The sequence below is a fragment of the Pipistrellus kuhlii genome, unplaced genomic scaffold (assembly GCF_014108245.1).
Source record: "Pipistrellus kuhlii isolate mPipKuh1 unplaced genomic scaffold, mPipKuh1.p scaffold_m20_p_7, whole genome shotgun sequence".
Taxonomy (NCBI): Eukaryota; Metazoa; Chordata; class Mammalia; order Chiroptera; family Vespertilionidae; genus Pipistrellus; species Pipistrellus kuhlii.
The window spans coordinates 62,928,936-62,943,582 of record NW_023425573.1 but is presented as its reverse complement, the minus strand read 5'-3'; the positions used below and the strand labels follow the sequence as shown (position 1 = coordinate 62,943,582).

At 33.6% G+C, this 14,647-nt stretch overlaps 1 protein-coding gene across 1 annotated transcript in view; it reads right to left on the bottom strand.

Moving 5' to 3' along the window:
• The window catches only part of LRP1B (LDL receptor related protein 1B), a 1,573,107-nt gene that overhangs the window by 427,144 nt on the left and 1,131,316 nt on the right, over positions 1 to 14,647 (bottom strand). Inside the window, exons 33-35 of the mRNA XM_036421500.2 lie at positions 10,800 to 10,940; positions 6,390 to 6,515; positions 4,210 to 4,341 (exon numbers count right to left, since the gene is read on the bottom strand). Coding sequence (XP_036277393.2) covers positions 4,210 to 4,341; positions 6,390 to 6,515; positions 10,800 to 10,940 — 399 coding nt within the window. The remainder of the gene's footprint in view (positions 1 to 4,209; positions 4,342 to 6,389; positions 6,516 to 10,799; positions 10,941 to 14,647) is intronic.

Sequence of the window (14,647 nt, the reverse complement as noted above, 5' to 3'; positions counted from 1 at the left end):
AATTCATTAGGACCAAAACCCAGCAAGGTTCAGGTTTGTTTGTCCTCCTGAAATGTACAGGTTTCAACAATATATTTATCTTTCCTTGGAAAATGTGGTAATGAAATAGTATTACATAAATTATGATAGTTATATTTAATGAGTGATCCTCTTTCTCACCATGTCCTCATTATGATTAGAATAAGGGCCAACTGTGCCCTTTCAATTTGTCATCATTATATTTGATTAATCACAGGTAGAGATTACATCCCTGAGATAAATGTCATTAAAGAAAAAAAAGGAAATAAGATGTCTGCAAAATAAAGAGAGAACGTATAATCAGGTAAACCATAAAGCCCTTGGTTAAAAATAATAAAATTGAGGTTTACATATTAAATTTTGTTTTCTCCATCTCTCTCAGGAGCAATCCAGTTATCGATATTTTTCTTCCTCCCTCCCTGAAGCAACTTCACTCTACAAAGTTGCAGAGCTTGGATATTGTCTATAATAAGTTATAAATCAAGTTGCTGATAGTTATTTTGATTGTAATATATTTTCATGAAACGCAATTAGTAAAGGATTAGACTGTAAGGGAGATGAAAGCACAAATGTATGTAAAGTTGTTGAAAACTTGATATCTCCATCATCATCATCATCATCATTATCATCATTATCTAGTTGGTTCACTGTCTAAGCACACAGTCTGCTAGCTTCTTAGGTTTATATTTAATGACTTCAAAAGCAGGTTATTTTGTGTAATCATTCCTTAATTATCTGCTCTACAGACTATTCATTAGCATTATTAAGTTAACTTCACTAGGGAAATTTACTAACTTACTTTTTCTTGATTATTCTAATTTTATATGACTATTGTAATTTTATATGCTTATATAACTTTATATTTAGAACAGAGTTTTTAAAAATAATTTTTATCTAGAAATGAAATTTTAAAATATGGTGGACACAAAATGAACATGGAAGTCTTAAATAATAAATGGTAATATTTCTGATGAAAAACTACATTGACACCATTTGTTGAAGAGGCTTTCCTTTCTCCATTGTATGTTTGTTTGCTTGTTTGTTTGTTTACTTCTTTGTAAAAAAAATAGTTGCCTATAAAAGGGTGGGTTTATTTCTAATCTCTCAATTCTGTTCCATTGGTATATGCATCTATGTTTCTGCCAATATCTTCCTGTTTTTATTATTGTAACTTTGTAGTATAATTCGAAGTAAGGGAAGTGTAACACTTCCAGCATTGTTCTTTTTCCTCCCCCAGGATTGCTTTGGCTATCCATACAAATTTGAGGATTATTTTCTGTTTCTTTAAAAAAAATAATTCATTGGGAAGACATACAGATAGCCAACAGGCAAATGAAAAGATGCTCAGCTTCACTTATCATCAGAGAAAAGCAAATCAAAATGACAATAAGATATACCCTCACACCTATCAGAATGGCTAATATCAATAAGACAAAAATAACAAGTGTTGGAGAGGACATGAAGGAAAGGGAATCCTTATACACTGCTGATGGAAATGTAAATTGGTACAGCCTCTATGTAAAACAGTGCAGAGGTTCCTTAAAAAATTAAGAATATAGCTGTCATATAGTCCAGCAATCCCTGTTCGTGGTACCTACCCAAAGCATTTGGAAACATTTATTCATAAAGATATATATGTACCCCTATGTTTAATGCAGCATTACTCACAATAGCCAAGATATGGAAGCAACCTAAGTGTCCTTCAATGGATGACTGGATAATTAAGATGTGGTACATATACACAATGAAATATTACTCAGCCATAAAAAAAAATAATGAAATATTATGATTTGTGAAAACATGGATAGATCTTGAGAGTATCATGCTAAGTTAAATAAGTTCAATAGAAAAGGACAAGAACCATGTGGGATATAAAACAGAAAGCAACAAATGAACTAAAAAAGCAACAAAGTCATTGACATAGAAAAATAGTATGGTGTTTACCAGAGGAAAAGGGAGGTAAGGAGAGGATGAAGGAAATAAAGGGGGCCATATATATGCTGATGGAAGGAGACCGGGCTTTTGGTGGTGAGCACACAATGCAATATACAGATGTTGTATTATACTAGTGTATACCTGAAACATGTAATGGGATTAACTAATTTTACCCTAGTAAATTTAAATGTAAAGAAGAAAACCTACCTTAAATTAAAATAATTTATCATGACATTAGTAGTTATTGCGAATTTAGAAAAAGGGAGAGAACTTATTTAATGCAAATAAAATGATTCTGTATCATAGCACATTATATGAAACTTTGCCATTCCGGATCAACATAAAACCTTGAAGAGTGAGATCAACTTATACAAATAATCAGAGTACCCTTTAAGAAATAAGAAATTTACTAAGGATCTAATCAGGACAGTTAGACCAAAAGACTTATTTTGATATTTGTACCTCACAGAAATGTATCCAATACTTTCAAAAATCATTACAGATTCTTTAAAACAAATAAGTGTTACCAGCTAAAACAAGGGATGATGTGAATTTAGTAAAAACATTATGTATATCTACATAAATCTTTTCAAGAAGTTCAAATTTTCTCAGTTATGTGCTTACTAAATCCTATGTAACAATATTCTAAAAATAAGATGCATGTAAATAAAAGGCAAATTAGATTATGCATGCAGGGTAGTGAGACTTTCATGATTAATGAGGTTTAATTAAACAGCTTTGTTTGATCAAAAATCACACCGTGATTTTGGCAAAAATAACATAGCATTCAATAAAATAAGCTAAGTCTGTCCATATTTTTTTTCTGGGGGGGAACCCTTTTTTAAAAGTATTGTAGAATGTTCATCTCTATTTGATTCCAAACATTTGGTACAAAGCAATTTATTTAAGAGAAGTCATCTTTGAACCATTTGTAAAGTTTCCTAGTAATTCATTAATTTGTAGCAATAATTTCATTAACAAATGATTATTGGAACTGGGAGAAAATAAGCTTACTACTAGGAGCCCGCATGCTAATGCTTAAGGATTTTTTTAAGGTTCTAAATCAAATAACTATTTGTTTCTAATACTAGATATAATTAAAACTTTAAAAAAATATGAAACATGCATGTACTTTAACACTAAGACATCAACTCAGAAAGCATAGGATTTTGTTGGGTGAGAGATGAAGACATTTGTTTTTATAAGTTTAAATCCTCATTTGTAGAATAAATTTGAATATTATGAGAAAAGCATATCCAAATGCTTATAATATCTGAATTTAGCAATTAGCATCAAAACACTTGCTTATTTCAACAAATTTAAAAGTTTCTACCATCAATTCCCAAACATTATTTTTATTAGCCACAGCAAAATTTGCTTTCTTCTACTGTTTGTTAAAACAAGAAAATAATGTAAAATCTGACTTCAAAATGATACATACTAAACTAAAAAGTACCGTATTTTTCGGACCATAAGACACACTTTTTCCCCCCCAGAAGTGGGGGGGGGGGGGGAAGTCCCTGCGTCTTATGGTCCAAATATAGCCTACACATATACTTTTAAAAAAAAGTTTTTTTACTTGCCCGGCTCTGTGTGGTCTCTGTGTGCTTGCCAGGCTCTAAAATGGTTCTAAATGCTGCTGTTTACTTTACAGGGTTGATTACATGTGTTTATAACTGTGATGTTGGGTTTTAATGCACATAAAATATTTTAGGACACTATTTGTTTCAGAATCTTTTTTTCTTCATTTCCCTTCTCTAAAAACTGGTGCGTCTTATGGTCCGGTGCGTCTTATGGTCCGAAAAATACGGTAATTTAAAATGGCTTAGAATTTTTAATTGTTTTCATTATTTGGATTTCATTTGCTACCACCTCTATTATAATATAAGGCAATCACATCCTAAAAATATTTTAATAATATTATGTTTTAAGTATGTAAAAAATAAAAATGTTTTATATATATATATATATAGTCTTATTTGGGGGGAAAAAGAAATAAAAATGAAGCAATCAAATGCCAATCATGATGTTTTAATTCATTTGCAAATCAAATTCTAAACTTTAGAATTACACTTTTTTTTTTCCAGGCAAAACATATTTAGAACAATATGTATTTGGCTTAAAAATGCATCTCTAATTTGCTGTCTTATTCCTCATTTTGATTATCAGAGTATAGATGGACTAATTATATTTCCATCGTGTTTAATACAGCCAGTGGAAACATTATATATAAATTATGAATAAAAAGCTATCTACCTGCATGAAAATCTATTCCCACAGCAAAAGCGGTTCCAGAAATAGGCATCAATGCATCCATTTTGTCACTTGGTTCCAGAGGTATTCCTCTGATTCCTTCATGGACAGAGTACATAAGAAATGACTCTATACCTAATTGGAAGCAAGAAAAAAGTCCAAAATGAGTAGTTAACATCAAAATCATTCATTAGCACTGGTTTGTTTTTGTTTTTAATTTTAGAGGATGTTTATTAAAGCTGGGGACAGTGAAACAAGGAGGGGCTGGGGAAATGAGCCTAGGCTGGGCTACTCTGCCTCACTAAGAACTCCTAGAAAAGGGGGCCTTAGGGAGAGGGTCTGGGGGGTTGCCTGGGATGAGCCGCCAATGTCCATTGCTGCTCTGGTTGTAAGCCTCCTGGGGTCTCTTAGGGGTTAGGAGATGTGTGCCTGTGGGGGGAAAAGGGGTGGGAGGGGACAGGCGAGGGGGTGCTTCTGGGAAGAGAACACTTCCATCTAGTTTTAATAATCCGCATTTCTTTCATAAAATAACGTATTAATCCACCTTCCCTTTTTCCATTGTATGCTACATTTTTGACAAGTTAAAAGATAGTTGGATGAGTTGTTCTAGAACTTGAGGAAATGCCAGCATCTCCTGGAGGAACTGTTAAAAGCCAATCATAGCCAAAACCGGTTTGGCTCAGTGGATAGACCTTCAGCCTGCAGACTGAAAGGTCCCAGGTTCAATTCCGGTCAAGGGTATGTACATTGATTGTGGGCACATCCCCAGTAGGGGATGTGCAAGAGGCAGCTGGTCAATGATTCTCTCTCTCATCAATGTTTCTAACTATCTATCCTTCTCCCTTCCTCTCTGTGAAAAATCAATTTAAAAAAAAATTTATATATATATATATATATATATATATATATATATGGGCAATCCCAGGACTCCAGCCCAAGGGCCTGAGAATGAGAATTGCTAAAAGGTAGGGAAGATGCTGCTCATGTGGGAACCATAAACACTAAAGCAGATAATACTTGGAAGCATACTTGGCCTTACAACCAAAATTCACCCTCTTCTCAAAAGCCGAGCATCTCCTTACATATGTATGATAATGTCTTGATTATAGATAACTGTATCAGTTTCCTTTCTAATAGACTTCTTAAATATCTTTAAAAGCAGAAGCACACCAAGTGCTCAGTGTTTGCTAAGATTTTTATCAGTACCAGAAGTATGTCCTAAAATAAGCACACATATGTACTAGTAAGGTGATTACCAGAAGTCCTCATGATGAAGTTTATGCATTTTTCTAACATGCCAGAAAATGTTAATATATGCAGATTTTCTTACTAAAACAAAAATTCCTAAGTTTAGATATGTCTTCATTATGGCATAGTTGTGTGACTTGGACAAGTTGGTTAATTTTCTTTGATTCATTTTCCTCATCTCTAAAAAGGGAACAAAAAACCTACTTCACAAAGTTATTATGAGGATTCTGTGAATTAATGTGTTAAGTTACTGAGAGCAGTGCTTGCACACAATCACAAGAATATAGGATTTAAAATGAAGTATATGCTGGTATTAACATACATGTTTCTCATAAAATTTGAAAAACTTTTAAATAAAATTGTTATAATCACTGGATAAAAAGATTATTCTAGAGGCAAAGCTCTCTGGGATAGTAGAAGTAGAGTCTATGAAATAAAAAGCAGAAAGATTTATTTATTAACTCCCTGTTCTCCTGAAGCATTCTCCTACAGTTAAGCAAAGATGAGAATTTACATGGTCTCTGAACTTTCTCATAAATAGTTGAAAGAAAGTAAATATAAACTTTTTTTTTTTTTTTTTTTTTTACTTTCAAATAAACTACATCCCAATTAGATTGTAACTGTAGCAAACCAACCACTGTTTTTTACCTATTTTCAAGTTTCAGGTGGCTTTGACTGGATTTGGTTAAAGGTGTGATAATAAACTATATTTCCAGGAAATAAGTGAAAACTTAGAAAGTTTCACAAGAACAGAAATACAGAAAATATTGTATTGATAGATGCATTTGAAATTCTACATATGGTACTTATTAGGGCACCACTATCCTAATAAAAAACTAATATTATTGTTTTCTAATTTTTATCTCGTTATGGTTGTCTAATATCTGCATGGATGCGTAAATACATCAGAACTAAGATTTTTCAGAACCTTATACCTTGACATGACATGCGGTTCTTTTGGAGATAATATCCCACCGTACACATGCAAGTCCTTGTAGTTTCCGAGGTTGGTAAACAAAGCTGAGAGCATCCACCATTATTTAGCTGGCAGGAATTGCTGCCTACATTGATGGAAAACAAAGGAAAGTAACAAAATTAAAATAATAATAATATCATTTGAAAAAATACTTTGCTATTATTGATTTCTAAATGCAGTTGTTTTCTATAGAATAATTTCAAACTAAATAATTTGAACACTGCCCTTCCAAAAAGATAAATGGAGATTTAGAATATGGTATACTGGTTATAGATAATAATAATATAATAAATTTATAGCATTAATTTAACTTGGAATACAATTCAGTGTGGCTAAGACCAGATATTCATTGTTCCCACCACACACACATACAGACACACACAGACAAAAAGGTAATTATGTGACATGATAGATGTTAGCTAAAGATACAGTGGTAACCATATTGCAATATACAAATGTACCCCATTAACATATTGTACACCTTAAACATATCTGGTATGCCTCTATTGTATCTCAATAAAAATAAATAAAATCATTAAATATTTAAGAGAGATATATGAGAAGATTTATAGTTACAAAAGAGTAAAAGAAAACTGATTTGCCATGAATACTGTCATAGACCTTTGTAATATTTTAAGATCACATACACCATAAAATCTTTATTTACTTCTAAATTTTATTTAAAACTCTACAGGTATTTCCTTTTCAAGAATACTTTAACCAAATGTCTCAAATAAATAGCTGTTAAATTATATTATTAACTCAACTCAATGATTATGCCATTGAAAGAAATGAGGTATATATAAATTTGATTAATTTTTTGAAAGCAAGAGAATAAATTTTGCCATTCCTAGAAACATAATTCTCCCAAAATGTGTTTAAAGCACACTCTCTAATAGTCATCTAATTAACTGGTATATTAATTCTCCTATTTGTATGTAGTGGCAAAGACAAATATTAGTCAGGTAATCACAGACAGGCATTCTATGAAAATGTTCCACTGCATTTACTAGATTCAGTGTGTTAGTTAAAGCTGATAGAGTGAAGTTAAGTAATTTACAATGTTACCTAGTAAGTTTATTAAATATTCAATTTTTACAACAATTTTATTATTCTAAGACATGCACTGTCACTTACTGGATATTCAAGCTCTGATATGAAGTAAATCCAGTGAGAATTACAAAGCATGGTGAAAGCTATATATCAATATTGCTCTATGGATAATTCATAATACCAATGCAATTCATTATTTCTGCTCTCCTGAAGTAAAGACAGTCTGATGGGACTTAATTGTCAATCAAACCTGTCATGAGTTCTGTAATTTTTGAAGTATAGAATACCCTCAGTTTGGGAGATTTCTCATCAGGAGATACCATATTCTCTGCTCATTTTCTATAGCAGCCAGTTCAGTCAATGCTGAATTCCATCTTATGCAGGTCCTTATTCTAGGATTTGTGTTGGCTGGAACTTTCAAAATGATTACCTTTATCCTATATAATAAAGAGCTAATGTGCTAATTAGGTGGAATAGCAGAATGACTCTCTGGACAACCTTCTGGATGAAGGCAGGGCTGCAAGGGCCAAGCCTCTTGCATGAATTTCGTGCATAGGGCCTTTAGTCTTTATATAAACTAAGATTAATGGACTTACTCATCTTTTTCCTAAGTTGACATAACACTAAGGTAAAGTTTCAGATCTCTGATTATTTTAATAATATTTATACATTTATAATAATGATATACTGACAATACACAAATTTCATTTTATAGAAAGCATGTGAGTGTATAGTATTTTAACACAAGGCCACTGGGAGGGATATGCATTTGGATACAGATTTATTTCAACTTTCACAAAAAACTGAAAAAATGGGGAGTGATTGACAAACAAGTAATGTTTAATTATAAAATTTGAAGAAACACCAAATGGAGAGAAGAAAAAATAAGGGACTTGAAGTAAACAAAAATATATTAAGGAAGAAAATAAATTTATGGGAAAATAGAAAATAAGGGGTTATAGAACCTTGATAATATAAAATATGTAAAAAAATAAAAGCAGTTTGGGTGGTGCATTTTTTAACACAGTTGGAGTAATAGCAATATATACTACATTATACTAGCATTTATTTTTATAAATAATAAAATTAATCTAAGTGAACAACTATATTGTACAACAATATACACTTCATGTATAATTTGTTTATTCTCTAAGGGAAAATTGATAGTAAAGAAGAGAAAAATAAAAAAGAAAAGGAAATTAGTCATTATTAACAATATGTATCTTTGCCTATTAAATAGGGATTTGTTACAGGAAAAATATTAGAGTAATTTTTAAAAGTGACAACTTAGGTAGTAATTATCTAGCAAGTATGAAATACTAGCTTGGCTTAATATTTTGTAATGAAGCTGATGTTCAAACCTCATGCTGTAATTCTCTAGTGGAGCTAGAAAGTCCACTTCACTACCGAGAAGTCTTAGCACTCCAGTGATCTATGTCAAAAATGATAAGTGAAGTAGCTAATTGTATTTTGAAATTCAAAGTGGCAGTAATGTTAACGTCTTAAGGAGTCCTAAATTGTTCATATTTCAAACTAATGAAGCTTTTAAGCTACCTGCTGTAATTCTGTTAATGGGATTGTCTTTAATACAGATGCTTTTATCAGCATATTATTCTTTAAAAATACTATTTTCACTGCCTTTAAGATTACTCATATTATACCATTAATTTTCTAATTCCTAGAGGATTTTGTAAGTTTGGTAACACTTTCACAGGCATAGAATACCCATCTGTATCAAATCCTTGGAAGACAAGAGGAATCATGTTATCATGAACAAAATGAGCCAAGAATATTACACTAAATTTTTTCTCCTAGAAACCTTATTGATACCATATCTAGAAAAATTAGATAGAAAATGTTAATTTACAAATTCAAACAAAACATGTACTTGCTCACATTTAGAAAAAGTGAATGTAGATTTTTAAAACCCTGCATAGAAATATATTTTTCTGTCTCTTGTATTTTCTAATGTGTGTTTTCATATATAATATCAAGTATCAACCATGAATTGAAGTTTATCATGGGACAATAAGGTTTTATATTTATTTATCATATTAAAACCCACACAAGTATCATGGTATTTTATTGAGTACCAGTGTTTATGTTTTTTTCTCCAATTAATAATTTATTCTCCATGACTTGAATGCCAGTGAAGTTGTTTATTTCGCTACAGAAAATGTTCCATTGTGAAATTGCTAGTGAAAGCATTGCTGCTCATTATTATAGACAATGGCCCAAATAAATGTCAGGCACCAAATGTGCTGAAGAGTTTGGGTATTGGTGTCTTCTCAACCATGAAAAGAACAAATGCAGTAATCACTTCAGGTGTTTTTTTACAGCAATTGCTTTCTCTCAAAAATGTTTTATTTATTTTAGTTTATGAAAAAGAAACATGATTCCTGCTGTTCCTGTAAAAAAAAAAATGATATCATGCCCAAATTTGGCCCATGCTCTCTGTTCAGGGAAAGCAATCATGAATCTGGTCTTCATTTGTCTCTCCATGTGCAGGCCTGGCTCTCCATTGGTATCGCCAACAAATCCTGCCCACTTAGTGGTGTCAAGTGAGTACTGAATTGGTGATCCTCTTGGTTCCCTGTTCTTCCCTCTCCTCTTCTCTGCTTTGGCCTGCATGTCCACCTACCTTAGATACAAAGTACGTTTTCTTGAAATTATTTCTTAAGACTGAAGATATATGAAGATAACGATTCTCACTATATATATATTTTTTTCTCTCTGAAGGGAGTTCTGCTAATGTCATGGATCATGAAGCAAAAACTAAGAAAGGACTAGCAGGTGTGGGGCTGTCCTGGCACGACAAGTCCACCTATGTGAACCATCTGCTAGTTCTCTCACTCCGTTACCCTCACACCATTTGGACAAGCAACAACAAAAAAGCAAACTGTTTAGAGCCAATAAAGCTGTGCTTTTGGATATGGAATCCTTATGTGGACATAGTCCATGTGAAGCCGACTCATTCATTTGGTTTCTGGGCTTAATTATACATTTCATATATTTTGCTGGGATTTTTTTTAACCTTACCCTCATATTTTAAAATCAAGGACTGAGTAAGACCCGCTTCGAAGACCTGACAACATTATGAATCCCTGGGCATCTCTGCTAATGTTTTGAAAGCTCATTACAGGCCTTATATGAAAGTAATTTCTTCAACGGTATTAAGCAGAATTTGCATTCCACCCCTCTTTTATGTTAGAAGAAAAAATAGGAAGCATCAATTGTTACATTGATAAAATAACATGAAAAACAGAGAACATTATATATTCAAAAGGCAGCACAAGCTCATTTCGGTAAGACGCACCTTGCTGTGCCGCTTCATCGTACACTTTCATATGAACCACCCCAGAAGTCTTATTTCTCAGCACGGTGGGGTTTCTCCCATCTCTTTTGCTGCAGGTTCCCAGCTGAGCTAAGTTGTGGTCTGCCCACCACAGTTTCTTATCTATAAAAATGAAAAGGTTTTATTATGGAACAGATAATCATCTTATTGAATAACAAAATAGTTATTAAATTATAATTCTTTCTATTTTCTTTTATTATATTCTCAATCTCTGTTTTCTAAGAGAAGCCGCAAAATCATTTTTACCTTCAACAATGCAAATCATGGTGACATTCTAGTGTTTAAATTTTCCGCCTCAAACAAAATACCAAAACCAATACAAAAAACATTATTCTTTAACTTGTTTAAAGTGTGTAAGCTTGTAATCATTAGTACTTCTGATTATTAGATTCTTTACAATTACAGTATTCTCTTTTAATTTTTTCATAGTTTATGCCTCTTTCTCCAAAATTTTATTACTGTACATTGTTAAGTCGTATTGAGGGCTCACTTCATAGCAGAGACTCTGCAATGTTCCACAGATTAAAAAAATAGTCCTGGCCTTCAGGATGCTAGCATTTTAATGAAAATCACACATTTATTATTATATTACTTTATATTGTCATAGCACACCTGTAAGCAAACTATTATAATTCTCTTTTCATAAACAATATAAGATTCATGTACATTAACTTTCTTAATTAAATTTACATATTTTGTCTTCCTGTTTATAAAACATGTGCTCTTTCTAAGACTCCAGGCTGAGTGCACCAAACAAACAAAATTTTAAGGAAAATGCAATGATTTAAAACAAAGTTCTTAAAGTTTTTGGATAAATCTTACACTTTTCAACAAGAATCAAATGACAGTTGAGATCAAATCAATTTCTACCTAGAAGTGAAAATAAGGTTATTTATGTCTGTGAACAAACAAAATAGTGTTTACCTTCAAGGAACAATTATTTTCATTTAAATGCCAAGATATTTTGCCTGAACTAAAGCATAGCTTCTGGTATGGCCAGAACAGTAATAATGCAGATGTCATAATAATCATCCCTTCCAGAATCTGATTTTATGCAATGTACAATTCTAAACAGTATCAATAATTAATATAACTTTCATAATAACTCTACAAGATTAGTATTACTACTATTAAATAATTTTACAGTTAAAAACACTGAAGCAAAGAGAGAGTAAGTAGGTTTCCCTGGATCACAGAATGAATAGTGGCCCCAGGTTATGGATCAAGAACTGATTTCAGTCTCTTAAATTAATCTCCTTTCCATGGAAAAGTTTAGTGTTCTCTTCCTTGACATTCAGATATGGCACTTAAAGTAGGAAAGTGAAATTGAATAGCCTATTCACTTATGCTTTTATTTACACACAGATTTGCATCATCCCCTGTGAATAAAAAAGGTAGAAATTTTGGCTGGAATAAACATGTTTTTCCTTCTATTTCTTCCACTATACCACTGTGATAAAAATGTAGAAACATAAAAGATTTAAAAAAAATGAATCTATATAATAAACAAGAAAATTAAAGCATACAAAGCACGTATAAAAGATGATATGTGGATAGAAACAGGGAAATGGAGAAATGGGCAGACAAAATTGCAACATGAAAAAAGCTATAAAGGAATGGAAGTTATTGGTCTCCACAGAATTCTGGATGACCATGATTCTAGCCTATAAATAGGGTGAAAAGCAAAATGAAAGATTAAGAATAGAGTGATTGAGTGACATTACTTTTATAAGTAATGCCACTACCATTTCCCCCATTCCTTGTCCTGAGACCAATAGTATGAGAACCACATTTGTAAGTAACCTACCAGCACAAAGAATAGAAAACATGAACATATCTGTGTGTGTGTGTGTGTGCGTGTGTGTGTGCCATTTTAAACTAAGATACTTAAATAAAACCTTTTTCTTAACTTCTCAGAAAAAGTTAAGTTTTAAAGTAGTACAAATTAAACATATGTCAGACTTCTTTTCAACTATGCAAAAAATAGAAAACAGGAAAGTAATACATTCAAAATTATTAGGGAAATTATAATCAAGCTTGAGTTCTATACCAAACTATTTTAACTAACTGTATAGATTGTACATGGCAGGGGGAGTGGAGAAGTATATGTAGGGGTTGGGGGTTTATCTCAAAGTTTATAAGCCATCAAATCTTAAGAAGAAATTGAAAGTTGAACTTCAGCAAAAATGAGAAAATAAGTCCAAAAAAATGCCATGGAATCTAAGAAACACAAAGTTGAACAAAGCAAGATGGAAAAGAGAAGCTCCATAATAAATCATATGCATTAAACATAAGAAAAAAGCTGTCCACACTGGATCACAAGACTGGAAGTAAGATCTCCAGGGGCAAAAAATAAAAAGAATAAGAAAGATGGAAATACAGATAGAGCAATAAAAGTAGAAAGAGCTAGAGAGAGAGAGAGAGAGAGAGAGAGAAAGAGAGAGAGAGAGAGACTAAAAATAAGTACATGTAATCCTACCCTTTAATTCTAATGTGTCCTATAATGCTAATAAATGTCATTTATTTGTTTTCAATTTTAAAGTCAGTCTTTAAACAAAGCACAGAGGACTCACTATAATTACAGTATAGAACATTAATATTAAAAAAAATAGCAATCCATATCTAGACTAATAAAAGGGTAATATGCAATTTGGTCAGGACATCCTCACACAATGACTGAACTGCAGACTGCATGGCGTGACCAGGCCAAAGGGAAGGGGGGTGGGGGGGGACAGTTAGGGGCAATCAGGCAGGCAGGCAAGCCAGTGAGCTTTTAGAAGCCAGTGGTCCTGTATTGTGAGAGGGATATCTAAATGCCAGTTTAAGTTCTGTTTGGGGATTGGGCCTAAACTGGCAGTCAGACATCCCCCAAAAGGTCCCATATTGGAGAGGGTGCAAGCTGGGCTGAGAGGACAAATTCCGTGCACCAGGCCTCTAGTCTTATATAATAAAAGCCTAATATACTAAGTGTCTGGTCGTCCTGTCAACTGTTCAACCAATCAAAGTGTAATATGCTAATGATATGCTAAGGCAGCTCAACTCCTCACTATGATGTGCACTGACCACCAGGGGCAGATGCTGTGACCAGTACGTTAGCTTGCTGCTGGGGTCTGGCCAAGTAGGACTGAGCGAAATGGGCCGAACATACCCTGGAGCCCTCCCATGCTCCCTCCCCAGCCCCAGTCATGCACCAGTGGAGTCTCTTAGCCTGGCCTGCACTCTCTCATAATCTGGGACCCAAAGGGGGATGTTGGAGAGCCAGTTTTGACCCAATCCTTCAAGCCACTCTCCTTAGGAGGGTGCCAGATGCAGGATTCATGGTTGGAAAGCCCGGGCCTCTCCCAATCGGGACTGATTGGCAGTGAGCCCACAGCTGGCTTAGGGGCCAGGATGAGTGGGAGTGGCAGTTAGGAGCTGCAGGTGGTGTTGGACTACGGGTTTCAGCCTGATCACTGTAGGTTACGCTGAAGGACCCCTCCTATGCACAAATTTGTGCACTGGGCCTGTAGTCTGTACTAATAAAAGGGTAATATGTTAGACCAAACATCTTCTGGATATCTATCTGGATGTTCTTCCTCACAAAGCTAAGGTAGTGGGGACCAAAGCAGTAGTGGTTAGGGGCAAACAGGAGAGGGCAGTTAGGGGCAATCAGGATGGCAGGCAGGTGAACAGTTAGGAGCTAATGATCCTAGATTAAGAGAGGGATGTCCAACTGCTGATTTAGTCAAACATCCCCCGAGGGGTCCCAGATTGGAAAGGGTGTAGGCCAGGCTGAGGGACACCCCCCCCCCCTACCCATGCACTAATTT